Source organism: Emys orbicularis, chromosome 4, assembly GCF_028017835.1.
Source record: "Emys orbicularis isolate rEmyOrb1 chromosome 4, rEmyOrb1.hap1, whole genome shotgun sequence".
Classification (NCBI taxonomy): domain Eukaryota; kingdom Metazoa; phylum Chordata; order Testudines; family Emydidae; genus Emys; species Emys orbicularis.
This window is the reverse complement of record NC_088686.1, coordinates 123,580,566-123,596,467: the sequence shown is the minus strand read 5'-3', so window position 1 is coordinate 123,596,467 and position 15,902 is coordinate 123,580,566. Positions and strand designations below refer to the sequence as shown.

Sequence of the window (15,902 nt, the reverse complement as noted above, 5' to 3'; positions counted from 1 at the left end):
TTGCCTTGGAGACAATGCCCCATCCGCATGGCAGGGGACGTGTGCTGCGGGAGGTGGTGATGATGATGAAGTAATGCATGGGGCTGGGGGGTTCTGTGCTGCAGAAGGGATGGTGATGGTTCACGACTGCATGGAGCTGGGGTACGCTGCTGTAGGAGGTGGGGTTGATGGTTCGTTCCTCATAGTTCCTTCCTGCGTGGTGCCGGGAGGTGCTGTACTGTAGTAGGTGACATTGGTGACTCAGTGCTCCATGGTGCTAAGGGGAGCTGTGCTTCTGGCTAGGGGGGTGTTGTGCTTGGTGTTGGGGGGCACTGTTCTGGAGGAGGCGGCATAGATTCAGTATTGCACAGCGCTAGGGGGTGCTGCATTGTAGGAGGTGGTGGCGATTCAGTATGCCTGGCACTAGGGGGCGCTGGGTGGCTGAAGGTGGCTTTGATTTAGTAAATTTTAGGGTGAGTGGTGCTGTAATGTAGGTAGGAGGGGGTGTGTGTGATTCAGTACTGCATGGCGCTCAGGGGCGCTATGCCAGGAGAGGTGTCATTGGTGGTTCCATACTGCGCGGCTCTAGGGGGCGCTGTGCTGCACTGCTGGAGGTTCCCCCAGTTACCTGTGAGATGAGGAACTTGCGGCCACTGATGATCCCATAGGTCTTATTGCAGAAATAGGGGTTTTAACTCTACTGTCCTGGTGAAGTCCCATCTTGGGCCCCTACAGTCCACGTCCCTAAAATCCCCCCTCTGCTCCCGTAGTTTCAGTCGGATGCAGTAACTTCTGAGCTTCCTGCCCTGCATGCTAAAGTAGGCGCTACCGGCCACTCCATCAGCGACTGCAAGTTAGCGGTGGATGGAGGGATTCCTGTGTCTACCCACGTTTGCAAAGGGCCAGATTCTGATCCATTTACACGTGTTGCATCTCACTTGATTCCCCAAGAAACCCCAGTGAGTTCTGTGGGACTACGCATGGAGAAAAGTATAGCTCCACACGAGGTAGGGATCAGACTGTGGCCCAGCGTGTTCTGGGATCCTTGGGGTTGAGAGGCACTATGGGGAAGTAAGATAATATTAGGAGGAGCATTGGCCTCTCCACAACGAAGCTTTTTGGCTTTGGATGAGACTTTCAATCCCTCTTTGCAACTCCACCCACTTGCCCCTTTTAAAAATGAAAAATGGGCCAGGAACTTGGAGGTGCCCTTGGACAAGGGACTAACGAGTGTTCCTGCAATGTGCTCTAGCCCCCCTGCTCCCTTTACCCTGACCTCAGGCTTCCTCCAGAACATGTCCCATGGCTGGAGTGACCTGGCCACCACGTGTGTGCTGCTGAGGCCTTAGCTTCCTACTCTCCAGTGTGGCTCTGTACCCATGGGAAAGGGGAGGCCTGTCTCTGTGGCACGCTGCAGATAATGTGATGCCAGGGGACAAAACAGAGGGCAGACTTCTCCTATAGTTGGGCCTTTGCTTGCAGTTCCGGTTTTGTGGGGGTGATTTGTGCCCTGAAGCTGGTGTAAATCGGAGTCGCTCTGTGGACTTCAAAGCCATTCAAGTCAATGGAGTGACACTGATGTCCATCAGCCAAGGATCTGGCCCTTTTGTTTCTGAGGGAATTATTTGCAGTGCCCTAAATGTGTGCAGAAAATCACTGCAGTCCCTGGAAAGCAGACTGTCCTGGCGGTGCAGCTAAGGGCACCATTGGCCTGGGGAAATCCTAGGTGAAAGTGACCCGGGAGTTCATGCTCTGTGTGTGAGTGAGATGGTGGGAACTCAGGTCATGGGTGAGTCATATTATCGCTCAGCTGGGCTGCCCTCCTGTACTGATGCTATGAGTGTGTGTGTGTGTGTGTGTGTGTGTGTGTGTAGGGAGCAGTGGGGCTTCTTCCAGGATCTAGGGCAGAGGGGGTCTTGCTCCGGGGTGGTCTCTGAAGCATTCGGGGAAGGAGGGGTTCAGCTTTGCCTCTTGCTCCGGTTACAGGAGTCACCTCTCCTGGGAGTGACTGGTTAATGTTACAGGCAGGTAATAAAGGGCATAATTAACGAGGAATGCTGGGCTGCATATCTCGGGGAGGTGTGGGGGGGAGGCATGGGCTGTGGCTGGGAGGGAGGGCAGGCGGCCGTGATCAACCCCCCAAAGCTCCTGGGACAGGGGTTGGATCCTCTAGCATCCCAGGGGGTGGGGGGTGGGGGGGGAGAGAGAGAGAGAGAGTGTGTGTGTGTGTGTGTGTGTGTGTGTATTTTGGAAATTTCTGTCCCTAGAAAAACTACTCCTATTTTATTCTTTAAGCAAGGCGCTGTCTGTTCCCTCAGCTGGCTTGTACTCCTGAGCTTGCCAGTAGGGCCCCCTTCTGAACCCCACATGTCTCATATCCCGGGGGAACAGAGTCACAGATGCCCCCTGGGGAGCAGGGCATCGGTGCTGCCCCTGACTCCCTGGGTGTCCTGTGTCACTGGTGGGTGGAGCCACATTGGGTGCCGATGCTGCCTCTGATCCCTGTGTGTCCCATCTCACTCGTGGGTGGGGATGAATTTGGGGGAGCGGGGTATTGGTGCTGCTCAAACACATGTATTTCTCACATCCCTTGGGGAGGGGCTGCACATGGGACAGGCCTTTGCTGTAACAATCGGGCCCACTGGGGCTCTAGTGTGGCTGGAAGGGCTAGGGCTGCAGGTGATGAGGAAGAGGAGCTGGAGCGTAGCTGCTGGCCCCCCAGCTCCCCAGGCTTAGGCAATGTTTGGTTAGAAATCTCTCCGGTAGCTTCTTCAGACTCCTGGCCAGGCCCCTAGCCAATCCGCAGGGAGGGAAGTATAAACACAGCAGGGGGCTGCGAGCAGAGCGAGGTGCTGGGAATGTGCCGATGCTGCAGCCCAGTGCGCTGATTTCACAACCCATTGTGTGTGTTCACGGAAACCCGCTGGCAATGGCACGCACGGGGCAGTCCCTGCGGTTTGATGCCACCTCGGGGGAACACAACTGTGATACCAGTAGTGAGCGCCTTGATGTTACGGGGTAGGGGCCCCTCCAAACACCACGGAGGAGTTAGGTAGAAGGCCAACCTGCATGCAGGACAGCCTAGAGTCACTGCACCACCATGTTAAGGAAGCACAGTGCCCGCTGCGCCAGATAAGGGGAGCTGATGCACACAACGGTGTCACAGCGACAGCCATGTATGGGTATATAGCGCTTGCTGGCCAGGGCTGCTCTGACATCCGCCTACAGAAATGCAGTCTAGAAGGGTGAGTTCAGGACTGGGAGGTTCTTCAGACCTGCTGTGCTGGCTGCTGCCTCACCACAGCTCCAGCATGGTACTCTGCCAATGATTCCCTGTGTGGCCTTGGTAAAGTCACCTGAGTGCTTTGGGCCTCAGTTTCCCCATCTGTACAGTGAGGAGAATAGCACTTAGATACCCCAAAGGGGGCTGTGGTGAGTGACTAGCTGTGCTTTACATGTGAGGCATGCTAGATGGTCTGTGCTGAGGGCCCTTGGCTTTGTAGCACTTTGCCATATGTACCGTGCAGCCATTGAGCACTCTCAGCAAAGGACTGAATCGCTGATGTCCAGGCATCCTCGCTCTTGGGAAGGCTCTTGTCATATGGGTTAAACGGGCATGAAAAATCATCAGACTTTTCCTTTCAAACCAAAATCTCCAATCCCGTTACAAACTTTAATGAATGGATGAGCGCACGGCCTGCAAACCTGGTATTAATGTCCTGTGAACCGGGCGCTAGTCATTCTTCCCAGTTTTCAGGTGGAGAAACAGAGGCACAGAGAGTTCATGTGACTCACCCAAGTTCCCACAGGGAGACAGTGGCAGATCCAGGAATAGAAGTCAGATGTTCTGCTTCCCTGCCCCTACTCTGACCGCTAGTCATGGCTGCCTCTCCTAGCTTCACTGTCTCGTACGCCCAGGAACGCCTATCATAAGAGCCAGAGCATTGCTTGCTCCAACTCAATATGGGGAACATCTTCAAAGGCACAAATGGCAGGTGGACACTAGCCCCTCTCTCCCTCCCCACCCCCACTGCCTCTGAAAATCTCCCTCTATGATGTTGAAAGTGAATGTGTGGCCATCCCTGCGGCTGGTGACGTGGCCTAGCAATGGGTGCATCTCAGAGGCTGAGGGGATCAGAGAAGCCCCCCAACATTCAGATCCAAGAGGGGTCTGAAAATCCTGAGCTCTTCCTTGTGCCTTTCCAGCACTTCTGCTCTGGGAAGCAGATTGGGCAGAGATGGTGAAAACCAAACCTGCTGGGATGTGTGGGGAAGGAAATTGAAAATGCTTTGGAAGCTGCAGGAAGGTTTGTTCAGGGGCCGGCTCTGGGTCTGGACAGAGGGTTGGGTCAGTTTTTACTCTACTCAAACTGGTTCTCTGCTCCTTGGTTTCCACAGCTCTGTGATATGACCTCAAGTGGCCAAAGGCCATGTTCTGCTCTCAGATACAGCAGAGCAACCTCCGCTGATGGCAGAGTAACCAAGAGCGGAATTTGGCCCGAGCTGGCATGTGGCAGCATTGCCCTGGGGAAGCCTACAGACCCATTGGCTGGCTTGGCGTCATCTCTTTGCAACTCCCGCCCCTCGTTCCTGCCTCTTGAGAGCTGCTTTGCTTGCACTCACTTATTCCCCTCGCTGAAGTTCAGCAGCCCATTAAAATGGTTGACCTTGTCATCCTCTCCAGGTTCTCACATCTGGTTCTCGTTAAGGGATCCCAGGATGCAGCTCTCTGTCAGTTGCTCTCCCTACCTCCCACCCCTTTTGTGACCCAGGGAGGATTATGGGTGATTAGAAGACAGGCAGCAGAGCAAGTATAGACGGGGGAGGGATTGTTATAAATAGAAATACCATAAACTTATCAGCCTATCACTCGAGGTGAATTCTGGTTTTAATCTCTAAGACCCGTAAATACAGTGACTGGAAGGGGAAGGGCGCGGTTAACCCTTTCAGATAGCTGCAAAACACTGCTGTCCTCAGGCACGCATTTCACACAGGAAACGGGGAGCTGAGCAAATGTGAGGATTCCCGGATCCCTTCCGAGCGAGATGTGCCGAGCACAGGAGCATGCCGCAGGGTGGGGTGGCACAAGCAGGTGTTCGTGGCTTGCTGATCGGGTGCCTGGGAGACTAGTGGGACAAAAGCAGAGATGAGCCACAAACCGAAAACACAAAGGAGGTGGGCGGGGTGCTGCTGGCTCTGTTCAGAGGCTGATTGAGTTGGGAAGTCTGGGGAAGGCAGAGAAAACCAGTCCAAACAGTGGGATTCCTGACATTCTCCCACGTACGGGGGGCCTCTGCTCTCCCAGCTCCTGACTCCTTCGGTGAGGAACGAATGCCATCCTGTCCTTCCCAAACAAGCTTTACCTGCGCGGCTCCCCACGCTTTCCCTCAGCCCCTTGTGAGGGAACTGGCGGGAGAGAGATTCCAAAGGAGCCTCCAGGGGTATTCCGGAGCATGGAGGGAGGCTTTGGGAAGGGTTATGGAGTAAAGGGAAGCAGGACCAATGATTATGGAGGGAAAGGTGATTCTGGGGACAGGGCATGACCCACCTTAACATGGTGAGGGCTAGGGAGCCTCTTGATGTGTTTTTGCAGCAGGGGCCAGGCGTGACTGCAAAGGGTTATGAAAGGGTGGGCATCCCAGAAGGTTTTGGAACTGGAAGGCTCTTGAAATGGCTCTGGGATGAGTTAAATTCTGCTTTTAGTTACAATGCGTGGCACAAAGCAACTCCGCTGAGGTCAACAGAGTTACTGTGGGTTCACTGCACGGTGACCGAAGGCAGAATTTGACTCGCTGAGTTTTGGAGACTCCGGGAGAGGCTGTAGGTCTTGTGATACAGCCTGTGGAGTAGTGGACGATGGGGGACTCTGGAGCGGGTGATAGACTGTGGCACGCTTTGGGCAGGGCTCTGGATGGCGGGGGACTCTGGAGTGGGTTATGGAGCCTGGGTGCATTAGGCAGAGTTATGGATGGTGGCGGGTGCTGTCTGTTCGAGTTAGCACTTTTCTTTTGAGCAAAGGAAATATGAGCTCATTGGCTGCTGGTCACTGCTGCCCTCTGCTCCATCTCCCTTTGATTGGGACTTCGAGATGAGTTCTGTTTCCTGTGGAGCCTTTGGGGTGTTCAGCTTCATGGGTCCATTTTCTGTGGCTTCCTACTCCCTCTTAATCCCCCGTTGCAAGGGGAGGAGGGGCATTGTTAATGTCGTTAGGAGCTCGTGACTCTAAAGAGAGGTATTAGCTTTTGATTAATCACCTAAGCTGGCTTTTGGTAACAGTCCCTACTGAACAGAAGTTTTCAGGCAATGAGATGCTCTTAAGAGCTCGTGCTCAGCTGCAGACATTCCAGAGATACTTTCTGCCCCACAGAGACAAACAGGGGTGCTCAGAGGACCAGAAGAAGGGTTGAAGACTCAGGGGAAGAGATTCTTAGTGGTGACCAGGACAGATCAGAAACAGTGGGAGATGGGGACCGGCAAAGAACTGGGACAGCAGTCAGCCAGGGACAGGGAATGTCACCGCATGGAGCCCGGCTACTCTCAGTCCCTTTGCAGAAGGCTCAAGGGCCTCCAGCCTCTTGTTGAGAAAAGTCCTTCATTGGATTTATTTTAAGTAGGTAAAGAACTGCCCCTCCCACCCCGCAGCCGGTCCCCCCCATTGTGGCCGTTATCAATTCTGTTGTAGCTCCAGAGCAGTTCAGCTGACGCACCTTCCGTGCCAGGGTGCTTATCGCACCCTTTGCTTGGGTCTCGATTGAATTTTCGCGAAGGTGACCTTTCAGGCAAGGTGGCTAGGAGGGTGTGAGCTGAGAGAGCAGCCAGGCTGGGGAGGTTAGTCTGTGGAATGGCCACAGTCTATCCCCGAGGGATGTATGTGAGCCTGTGTCCACCAGGAATTCTGTCCATCCATGCAGAGCTTGTTAGAGCTTTGACCTGGGACGGGGTCTTCTGAAACCAGCAACCTGGAGAGCTCTCCTCAGGGAAGCTTGGTAGCCTGTGGGAGAGGAGAGGGACTAGTGCACTGGCTCTTCACTTCTGGAGATCTGGATTCAAATGCTGGATCGTGTGGCAAGTGACCAGGGCTCTCTGAGTGGTTCCCTGGTGGGCATATGTCCACATCAGCCCATGATGTAGCATGACTGAAAGTCTTTGCCCAAGAGAGAACTGGCACTGGAATAGTAGGGGAGCTGAGAGTCATGGCTTGAGAACATTAGCAAACCTTGCCTGGGCAGGGCTGGAATAGCTGGGGCGTGCCAGGTCAGGACTGAGGAGCATTAGCAAGCGTTGGGGGGCAGGGGTGCTGCTGGACAGGCCCAGAGCTGTGTGTGGGAGCACTCAGGAGTGGAGCATCGGGGAGGGGGGAGGGTTGCTGTGGGTCAGGTGGAGAAGCAGCAGCACAGCAGCTAGGGGAAGCATTCCATCACCTGCCTACGCTGATCCTGGTCCAGCCGACACTGTCAGTCCGAAGGGCACCTGAGCCAGAAAACGTTCCAACCCGCATGATGCCCGTATCTAAGCAAGCTACTCTGACGAGGAGGCAGATCCTCAGGCCCTGGCTGGGAAGCCAGCCCGACGCTCCTGCACCCTACGGTGCTTCTCTCTGGGACTGTACTGTGGAAGTGTCTGTGCGTCTCGGCACCCCAAGTTGCACACTTGTCCTGCCCGTTGCTTTTCTGTGGGATCCCGGCCTGGACACTGGAGGGGCTGGGGACTCCAGGCTCTATTGAGGTGTGTGTTAAGCTGGATGCTTTCTTTCGTAGCAGCGAGTCACCCTTCCCCGTGACCTGCTGTTGAGGTGTGTGGTACACAAAGGGTTAGGTGTTTTACAATGGAATCCCGACCCAGGCTTTTCTCTCCGGCTTGGGTTACCAAGGAAAAGATTCCCCCACCCCACCCCCGTTCGCTTGGCAAAATTCCTAGCTGGATTTATTTCTGCCGATTTGCTTGTCTTGGTATGAAAGGGATTTTCACAGGGGAAAGATCTGATTGGCTGGACGCCGGCTGAAGCCCCTCTTTTTCACGTTTGCGGTTCATTGGCTAACCTTTCCCCACAGTGTGGCTTGGAGGGGGCGGTGGTCCTTTGATGGTGTGTGCGTGCGCGTCTGCTGGGCAAGTGACACATCGCCTCTGGCTGAAGGGATCGGGCCGTTGTGGAAGGGCCGTCTTTGTTAGCCAAGCTCTGGGGACGGGGCTGGGGCTGCTCTTCCCCTTTCTTGGCAGTGTCTTTGGCACTTGGGGTTGGCATAGGCCCCAGCAGGCTGCACACTCCTACTCCAGTGAGGCAGATAAAGAAAGCACTTTCTCTCGACGAACCCCAGCCTGGCTTCCACAGCACAGGAGGAGGAGGGACCTGTAGGAGAAAGGGGAAGAAAGTCTAGTGCTGCCCTCGCAGGAGTGGGAGGCGGGTGCATGCGGGGAGCTGAGATCTGTTCCAAAGCTGGCAGCAGCATGAGCGATTTCAGCATGTTCTGCAAAACCAAGGCAAGGGTCCAACGGGGAGGGAATGAAACCAGACTCCTGAATCCACCCACAGAGCCCACACAGCGCGGCCCTGCCGCTGGGCACTAGCCATGGGCTCCTGAGGCCTCAGGCCTAGCCACGGGCTCCTGCAGCCCACAGCAAGCAGCTTTTCCGCCAGGGCAGGTGGCCCAATCAAAGCCAGTGGCTCCTGCAGCTCACGCTAACAAGGCCTATGCTACTGCCAGGCGCTGTCATCCACATTTCTCAGGAGGCTCTGTGCAGTGGAGTCCAACAGCCCAAGCAACCAGGCCCAGCCCAGCGGGGCTCTGCAGTCGGCACAATTTACCATCGAGTACTCCCTGTGTCCCGCAGACTTTCTAATAACTCTGCCTTGTCAGCACTCGCACTGTTGCCCCCATGGCGTCCGTGTTCCCAGCTCATGGGTTGGCAGGGGTGCGGGTGGACACTGAGGTGGTCTCTCTAAAAGAGCATGATCTGATTGCGCAAGGATCAGTGGCTCTGGCCCTCAGCTCAGTCCCTTTATCCTCCTGTGGTGGAAGGGCCTGGGGCTGTAGGAGGAGCTGTAAGTCGCTCTCTGATCTCTCAGGGAAGGGGGCCTGACTTGTCTGGTTTTCTAATGGCTCTCGCCCCTTCCATTCCTTCTCTTTTCTGCAGGCCACGACATTAATGGAGCTCTGGAACCTTCCAACATCGACACCAGCATTCTGGAAGAGTACATCAGCAAGGAAGACTCACCAGATATGCAAGTCCCTGCCTCACGCGCGGCCCGGTGGTGGGGGGCTGCCAGCGGGGGCAGAGCTAGTGACTGTTTTCCCAGGGAGAAGTTGAATTTTCTCCTTTCCAGGGGTGCAATGCCTTGTTTGTAAATAGCTTCCCTGCCCCCTTTTACCCCTGCTCTCTGCCTCTGTCAGAGCTCCCATCTGTCGCTCTGTGCTACCATCGTCATTTTCAATCCCTCCTCTGTTCTCCAAACCCCTTTCTAGTTTCCTTCCTCCCAGGTAGGATCAGTGAAGAATCCTTTAATTCCCGTCCTTGGCGCACCCCCTGCTACCTTTGGACAGGACTAAAAATGGCACAGAGGAACATCAAATGAATGCATTTTGGCCCACACTCCCCTGTGCTGCTAGGAATAGCTACTAGGGCATCATGCTGGGAGCGAAATGCACTGGCATTCTGGGGAGAGAGATCCCCAGGAATGAGTGTGTGCGGAAGGGACATGTTTCCCTGGGACCAGCAGTGGACCTGGCTCTCCACACCACGCTGGGGTGCACTGACTTCACCGGGGAGAAGACGGGCACTCACCACAGGCGGGAGGCTGTAGTCCCTGTTAGTGCTGGCAGTGGGGCACTGACCTGTTGGGACGGGAGGTGCTGTCCTGTTCCCAGCAGGTGTTTGTTACACTGGGCTGAGTGGAGCCTCTCAGCACATCTGGCAAAGTAAGCAGGGTTGGGTTTGGTCAGTCTTTGCCTGGGAGCCCTCAGAGGAAGACCTGAGTGGTGTAATGGGGCCTGAATCAATGCCACAGCATGGGGCAAACGGGAAGTGAGCTGCTGGAGTGGCCACTTTCCCCAGGAGTCGAAGAACTGAGGTAATGGGCAGTTCTAGCCTTTAAAGATCCATGAGCAACATTAGGTTAGTATCCTCTGTCCTGGGAGATTACATTCCGCCTCCCTCCATTCCCCCGCCAGTAGCAGCTAGATACTCACCCTCCTTCCGCTCCCCGCCTGAGCCCCGGGGTGCAGTTTTGCTGGTGCCGTCGGGTTGTGGTGCCTCCTTCCCAGTGGTGGGTGTGTGGGTGGGGGCAGAAGGGCTGCGTGGCCGCCGAAAGGTGCAATACGTATACACTGCTGAGGTTCTCAACTTCTCTCCCACAGCTGCTTCCCGGACATCCCTGCCTCAGCCAGCTACGCACACACCCAGCCTTCCGGCTCTGCCTCTGTCAGCGCTCCTGTTGCCAGCTCCATCTCCAGTGTCGCTCATGTGACCAACCCAGCTTCCAGTGGTGCCCTCCATCTCTGTCCCCCAGGCAGCCAAGGCCCGGTCCGTCATGGTCCTCTTTTGGCCAACCCCTGTGGACCCAGCTACAGTGCTCACCTCAACTGCAATAACAACAATGGCATGGTGGTGCCCAAGGGGTACCTCAGCGGCCACTGCCTGAATAACGTGGTCCCTCCAATCAAATCGGAGCCCAAGGCCTCCTATGCACCCGGGTAAGTGTGGCTGAAGCAGGGAGGAGGAGTGAAGAGAGTTTCTTCACCTGGAGGTGATTATGCATTAGGAACTCTGAGGCCTGCTGTGTTTGTCCCACAAACCTTCGGGTGCCTAAACATTGATTCAGGTGCTTAGTTATTGGTGCTGGAGTTTGAGAGCGTTGGCTGTGGCCTTCGTGCCAGTGACGTGCATTGAGCTAGGTGGAATAGTAACGTCCCATATGAGAGCAGATGGCATTAAAGCCAGGGCCGGCGGGGGCCAAAGAGATTCATGGAACACAGAGCAGAAGGCTCTGTGAGTGAATGATGGGAAAATCTTTTAGTATCTCAGGCAGGAACAGAGGCATATTTGGAATCCATTCCAGATTGAGAAAATCCTCATTCCAGGATCTCCCTGGGGCTATCCCAGGTGAAAGGTGGTAGCTAACTCAGACAAAAAGATACGGAGTCTGGTGTCCCAAATACCTTGGGCTGGTATTTGATATCTCTCACTCTGTGTAGGAAGGAGATAGACCCTGGGCTGAATTTGCACCCACTTGCAGTGGACTCTAGGCTCACCCCCTGCAAAGAGTGGGAGGACTGAGTTTCTGTATCTCTGGTGGACTGAACATGTAGCCCCAGGAGGAGAAAGTGCACCCAGGGAGATGCTGCTATTCCTGCTCTCTGGGCAGGTGTCTACCTCAGTGGGCAGAGATGGGCCTGCCATGGCAGGCTGGGATCAGAGGGAACCGTGGCAATGCCAGGCCAGCGATTGCTCTGCTGGGTGAGCAGGAGCGCGCAGCCATTGGTAGAGAGAGGACTGCTGTGCCATGCTGGACGGGAACGGGGCCGAGACTGTCTTGGTGGCCAGGGTGGGGATTGCCCCAGAGAGTGAGACATAGATGGAGACAATTCTCTCCGTGGGTAGAATGTGCCATAGCTCCCAGAGGTGAGAGAAATAGCTCCCCACACATGCTAGTTCATACATTTCATTCCTGGTAGCTGTTAGTCCCTAGCCCCCTGCTGGGAGGAGCACCCCAGCTTCTCCCTTCCCCTGACTCTTTCAAGGGTGCTGCTGGGGAGATCCTTTCCTCACTGCTCGCAGAGGAAGACTCCAGAGGAGTCAGTCAGACGGCGATGGAAATCAATAGCGCCACATCCCTCTCTCAGCGTGGCCACCCAGCAATCTGGCATCACCCCCCCCCCCCCGCATGACCTGCGCCAGTGACTGACCCATCCTGGAGTCTCCCACCCCTCCACCTAGCACCTCTGTCTCACGTGGCGCATAGCCTCGCTGTGTTACATTTGCAGCCATCTCCTTCCTCTTTGGAATTGGTGGGTGTCGGGTGCGGAGGCCCAGGCCAGGATGGAGTCCAGGTTTTGTGCATGTCTGTGAATCTTATGTTCTCCTCTGCCTCGTGCCATCTAGTGATGCCAATAAGGAGAACATCATCATGATTCCAGGAGTTGGGAAGGCTCTGAATTCACGGGGCCAAATTCAACCTTGATGTAATTCCACTGAGGCCATTGGGTAGGATTTGGCCCATTGGAGGCACTTGGAAAGATCCTCATGAATGAGGCGGGGTAGAGAAAATCCCCGATTGTGTCCATTGCCGTTGGATTCCCAGTCTGGGAGAGGACACGGAGTTTTCTCATGAGGCAAACAGCCGGACAGGGGCCATTCCTAGGGGCTCTCAGTCATGTTAGGGGCCATCCTGCAGGAGGCTTCCAGTTGTTTAGTCTAGTAAGGACCCGTTCTGTCCTTGCCCTCGGCTGAGATGGCCAACCAGGCTCATAGAGCCAACAGTGGCCATGGCTTGTGCGATGGGGATACCTGCCCTCCAGGGGCTGGGACTGCAGCCCATTGAATGGCAGTTGGAGGGTGACGACTTTGGGTCCCTAATAACCTCGGCTTTGGTCACACTGGAGGCTTGAGAGTCTTTATCCCAGTCCCCGAGTTGGGGCCCCAGTGGAGTCAGTGTCCTAGAGGTGAAGGGCTCCGTACCCTACCCAGTCCCCCTGCCTTGGGGGGATCGTTGTGACAAAAGGCACAAGGAAGTAGCTGAATTGGGTCCTGAGATGACTTTGCAACAACTCTGGTTTGGTTTCCGTTATCTCATTGCAATATTCTTGCCCTTCCCCCCACCCCAAAGGCACATTAGGCTTGGTCTGGACCTAGCTGTGTCCATCACGGGTGTGAAAAATCCACACCCTGGAGCATTGGAGCTATGCCGACCTAACCCTCGGCGTGGATGCAGGGAAGAATGCGTCTGTTGAGGTGGCGACTGTAGTTCTGGGAGGCGGTGTTCCTATAGTGACAGAAAAATCCCTTCCATCACTACACTATGGGGTTATGCTGGTGTTAGTCCCTGTAGTGTCAACATACCCTGAGCCCGCTCGTGTCTGCTCCCCCCACCCAAGCCTGCATATCGGCACCTGGGCCGTTAAGATCAGCTGGGACTCTGGAGCTAGATTTGTTTATCCAGGGGCAGGACGTTCTCTGGAACTTACTCCTGACGGAGACCAAGGCTAGGTCTACACTACCCGCCTGAATCGGCGGCTAGAAATCGACCTCTCGGGGATCGATTTATCGCGTCCCATCGGGACGCGACAATCGATCCCCGAATCGACGCTCTTACTCCACCAGCGAAGGTGGGAGTAAGCGCCGTCGACAGGAAGCCGCAGAGGTCGATTTTGCCACCGTCCCTACAGCGGGGTAAGTCGGCTGCGATACGTCGAATTCAGCTACGCTATTCGTGTAGCTGAATTTGCGTATCTTAAATCGACCCCCCCCCCCCCCCCCCCCGTAGTGAAGACATAACCCAAGTCTTTTGACCTGTCGGGCACGCTACATGGCATGTCTGTTTTCCCAGGCTGTCTCTGAGGGTAACTGGGGAGGAGCCGTTCAGCTTTTCATGAAGGGCTGGGAGTCCTGGAAAGCTGATGTTGGATCAAACTGGAATTTTCGGTGTGTGGTTTTTAAATGACTGACGTGTCCGTGTGCAGGGAGCCTGTGTTTAGCCTCATGGTACAAGGCAAAATAAATAGAGGATAACTCAACAGATCACTCCCCTGCTGCCCACCTGCCCCATAGAACACAGGAAGTTCCTTGTCAATCCTTTTATCCCCGGACATGGTGTGTTTGGTGAGGCCAATAGAGTTTCCTATTCATATTTGGTTCCCTTTTGCAGAGTTAGGGCCAGATTCTGCTCTTGGTGCCGCTGGTGTAAATCCAGAGGAACTCCATTGACCTCTGTGGGTGCTGCTCCGGATTTCCCCAGGTGTGAGTGAAAGCTGAATCCCTCAGCCTCACAGCCTTCGCTTTCATGCATCAGATCCCGGAACAAAGCCAGGCTCCCCTAGTTATTCAGGGTGAAACCAATGATCTTTTTCTGGGAACAGATACATTTCTGTTTGGCTTCTTTTAACTGGCCATGAGCTGCAAAGAGAAGACTCTGATTAGCAGGTGAACAAAATGGCTGTGAAATGAAATGCCTATACATACAATCAAAGGAGGTACTGTGCAGGGGTGCTGACAGCTGCTGCAGTGCCAGCCTCTTCCAGCAGGAGGCACTGTAGCAAATGTTCTCAGGCCCTGGCTGTCGAGGAGTTCTGGGCCCAGCAAGAGATGCAGCAGGGAACGGTGCAGAGGCTCTGGCTGGGCAAGGCTTTCAGCTACTCCAGTCCCAGCCTGAGGCGATGTAGGTAATGGTGTGTGGAGGGGCTAGCTGGGAGCTGTGGCTGTAGGGAGCCAGGGCAGAAGAGCTGACTGCAGGGCAGCTCACGGCTATTTCAGTCCCAGTTTCTGCTGGTAGTAGGGAGTGCTGTAAGGATGGGGCAGGAGAGCTGGGTGTGGGCTCTGGTGCCAGCCTCTGCCAGCAGGAGTGTCTGTGGGCAGTGGGGTTAGCCGTGATGCCGTTTGAATGGGTTTTATCCTGGAGTGTGGAAGTCACAGTGAGCAAACTGAAAGGCTTGGTTTTGCTGGAAGCTGGTTTGCAGTGACCTTCTCTTCTCTTTCTCCATTGCTCTCCAGCACTTTACCCGACTCTCCCCCGGACTCTGGATCAGAAGCCTACTCCCCCCAGCAGGTGAATGGTAAGTGCTTAAAAAAAAAAAAAAAAAAAAAGCCCAAACCTCCCAGCCTCCCCCCTCTTTGTTTTACGAAAGTGGTTGGCTCTGAAATCTTTATCAGACGGGAAAAACAGACGGCTGCAATACGTGGAGAGATTATCAGTTAGTAAATATTCCTAGACTTTCACCTATTGTTCTCCGGCTAGTCTTTGAAAGGGGGGGAGTGAGAGGGAATGGGAGAGGGGGAGGAAGTGCGGATCCACACACACACAGCGCGGAAGAGAGAGCCTCGTACCCAGGCAGGGTGTGAAATGGAGTCTGCGAGCCTCCGTTTGCTGGTGTCCATGGTGGGGGTGTAAAACAGAGCCAGGGTGCGCGCGCCTCCTGGAAATGAAGCCCAACTTGTGGAGACACTAATGAACTCGCTGTTTAGTGGTAAGTTCTTGCTGAGCCTTTTCCTGCCGTCCAAGGAGCCCCTCTGGTCCAAGGGGGGCACCTCTCTGTTTCCCTTCTGCATAGGGCGGGGGGAACTCGGGGCCCCTCCCAGAGATGATTGTTTTCCCCCGGAAGGCGGGGTCAGGGCCATTCTGCCCCACTTGGCTTGGTGCGGGCTGAGGGAAGTGGGTGGATGTTGTTTGGTTCCAATGGCGATGCTCCCCATGCCTCGATGGCAGCACTGGCCGGGTGGGTGAGACGGTGGGAGGGGAAGGGAGCATGCCAGCTTCCCCGCCTCCCCACAGTTGCACTCTTTTTCCAGGCTCCAACCCAGTCCATGCTGGGAACGGCTCCTTCTCTTTTCTCTATGGAAGAGGTCAAGAGTTCTGTTTATCTTACTAAAAAAATCCCTGGAATTCCTCCTGGCCCTTCCTTAAATATAACAAAGAGGCCGGGCTACTCACCGCAGGGAGGGCAGATTTCCCTCACTGCCAGAGCAGCAGCACCTTCGCCTCAAGAGAACAGAAGAAGAGGCGGCTACGGAGAACCCGTCTTGATAGGCTCACTTTTCGTAAGAGAGGAATCAAACCCTTCAACCTCGTTTTGCCCTGGATTTGGCAGAGGCTGGGTCCTCAGTGAGACTATGGGGGCTGGTTTTGGTGCATGTTTCAGTAATTGACTTGGCCTCTTCCCCTGCTACGGGGTTAGAAGCATTTGAAAAACAGAGAGAACTGTTCCCTTGAGACGCAG

The 15,902-nt window shown here is 54.9% G+C and overlaps 1 protein-coding gene across 1 annotated transcript in view; it reads left to right on the top strand.

Moving 5' to 3' along the window:
- MYRF (myelin regulatory factor) overlaps positions 1-15,902 on the top strand; it is a 120,825-nt gene that overhangs the window by 33,593 nt on the left and 71,330 nt on the right. The window contains exons 2-4 of the mRNA XM_065403361.1: positions 9,112-9,199; positions 10,332-10,667; positions 14,680-14,741. Coding sequence (XP_065259433.1) covers positions 9,112-9,199; positions 10,332-10,667; positions 14,680-14,741 — 486 coding nt within the window. The remainder of the gene's footprint in view (positions 1-9,111; positions 9,200-10,331; positions 10,668-14,679; positions 14,742-15,902) is intronic.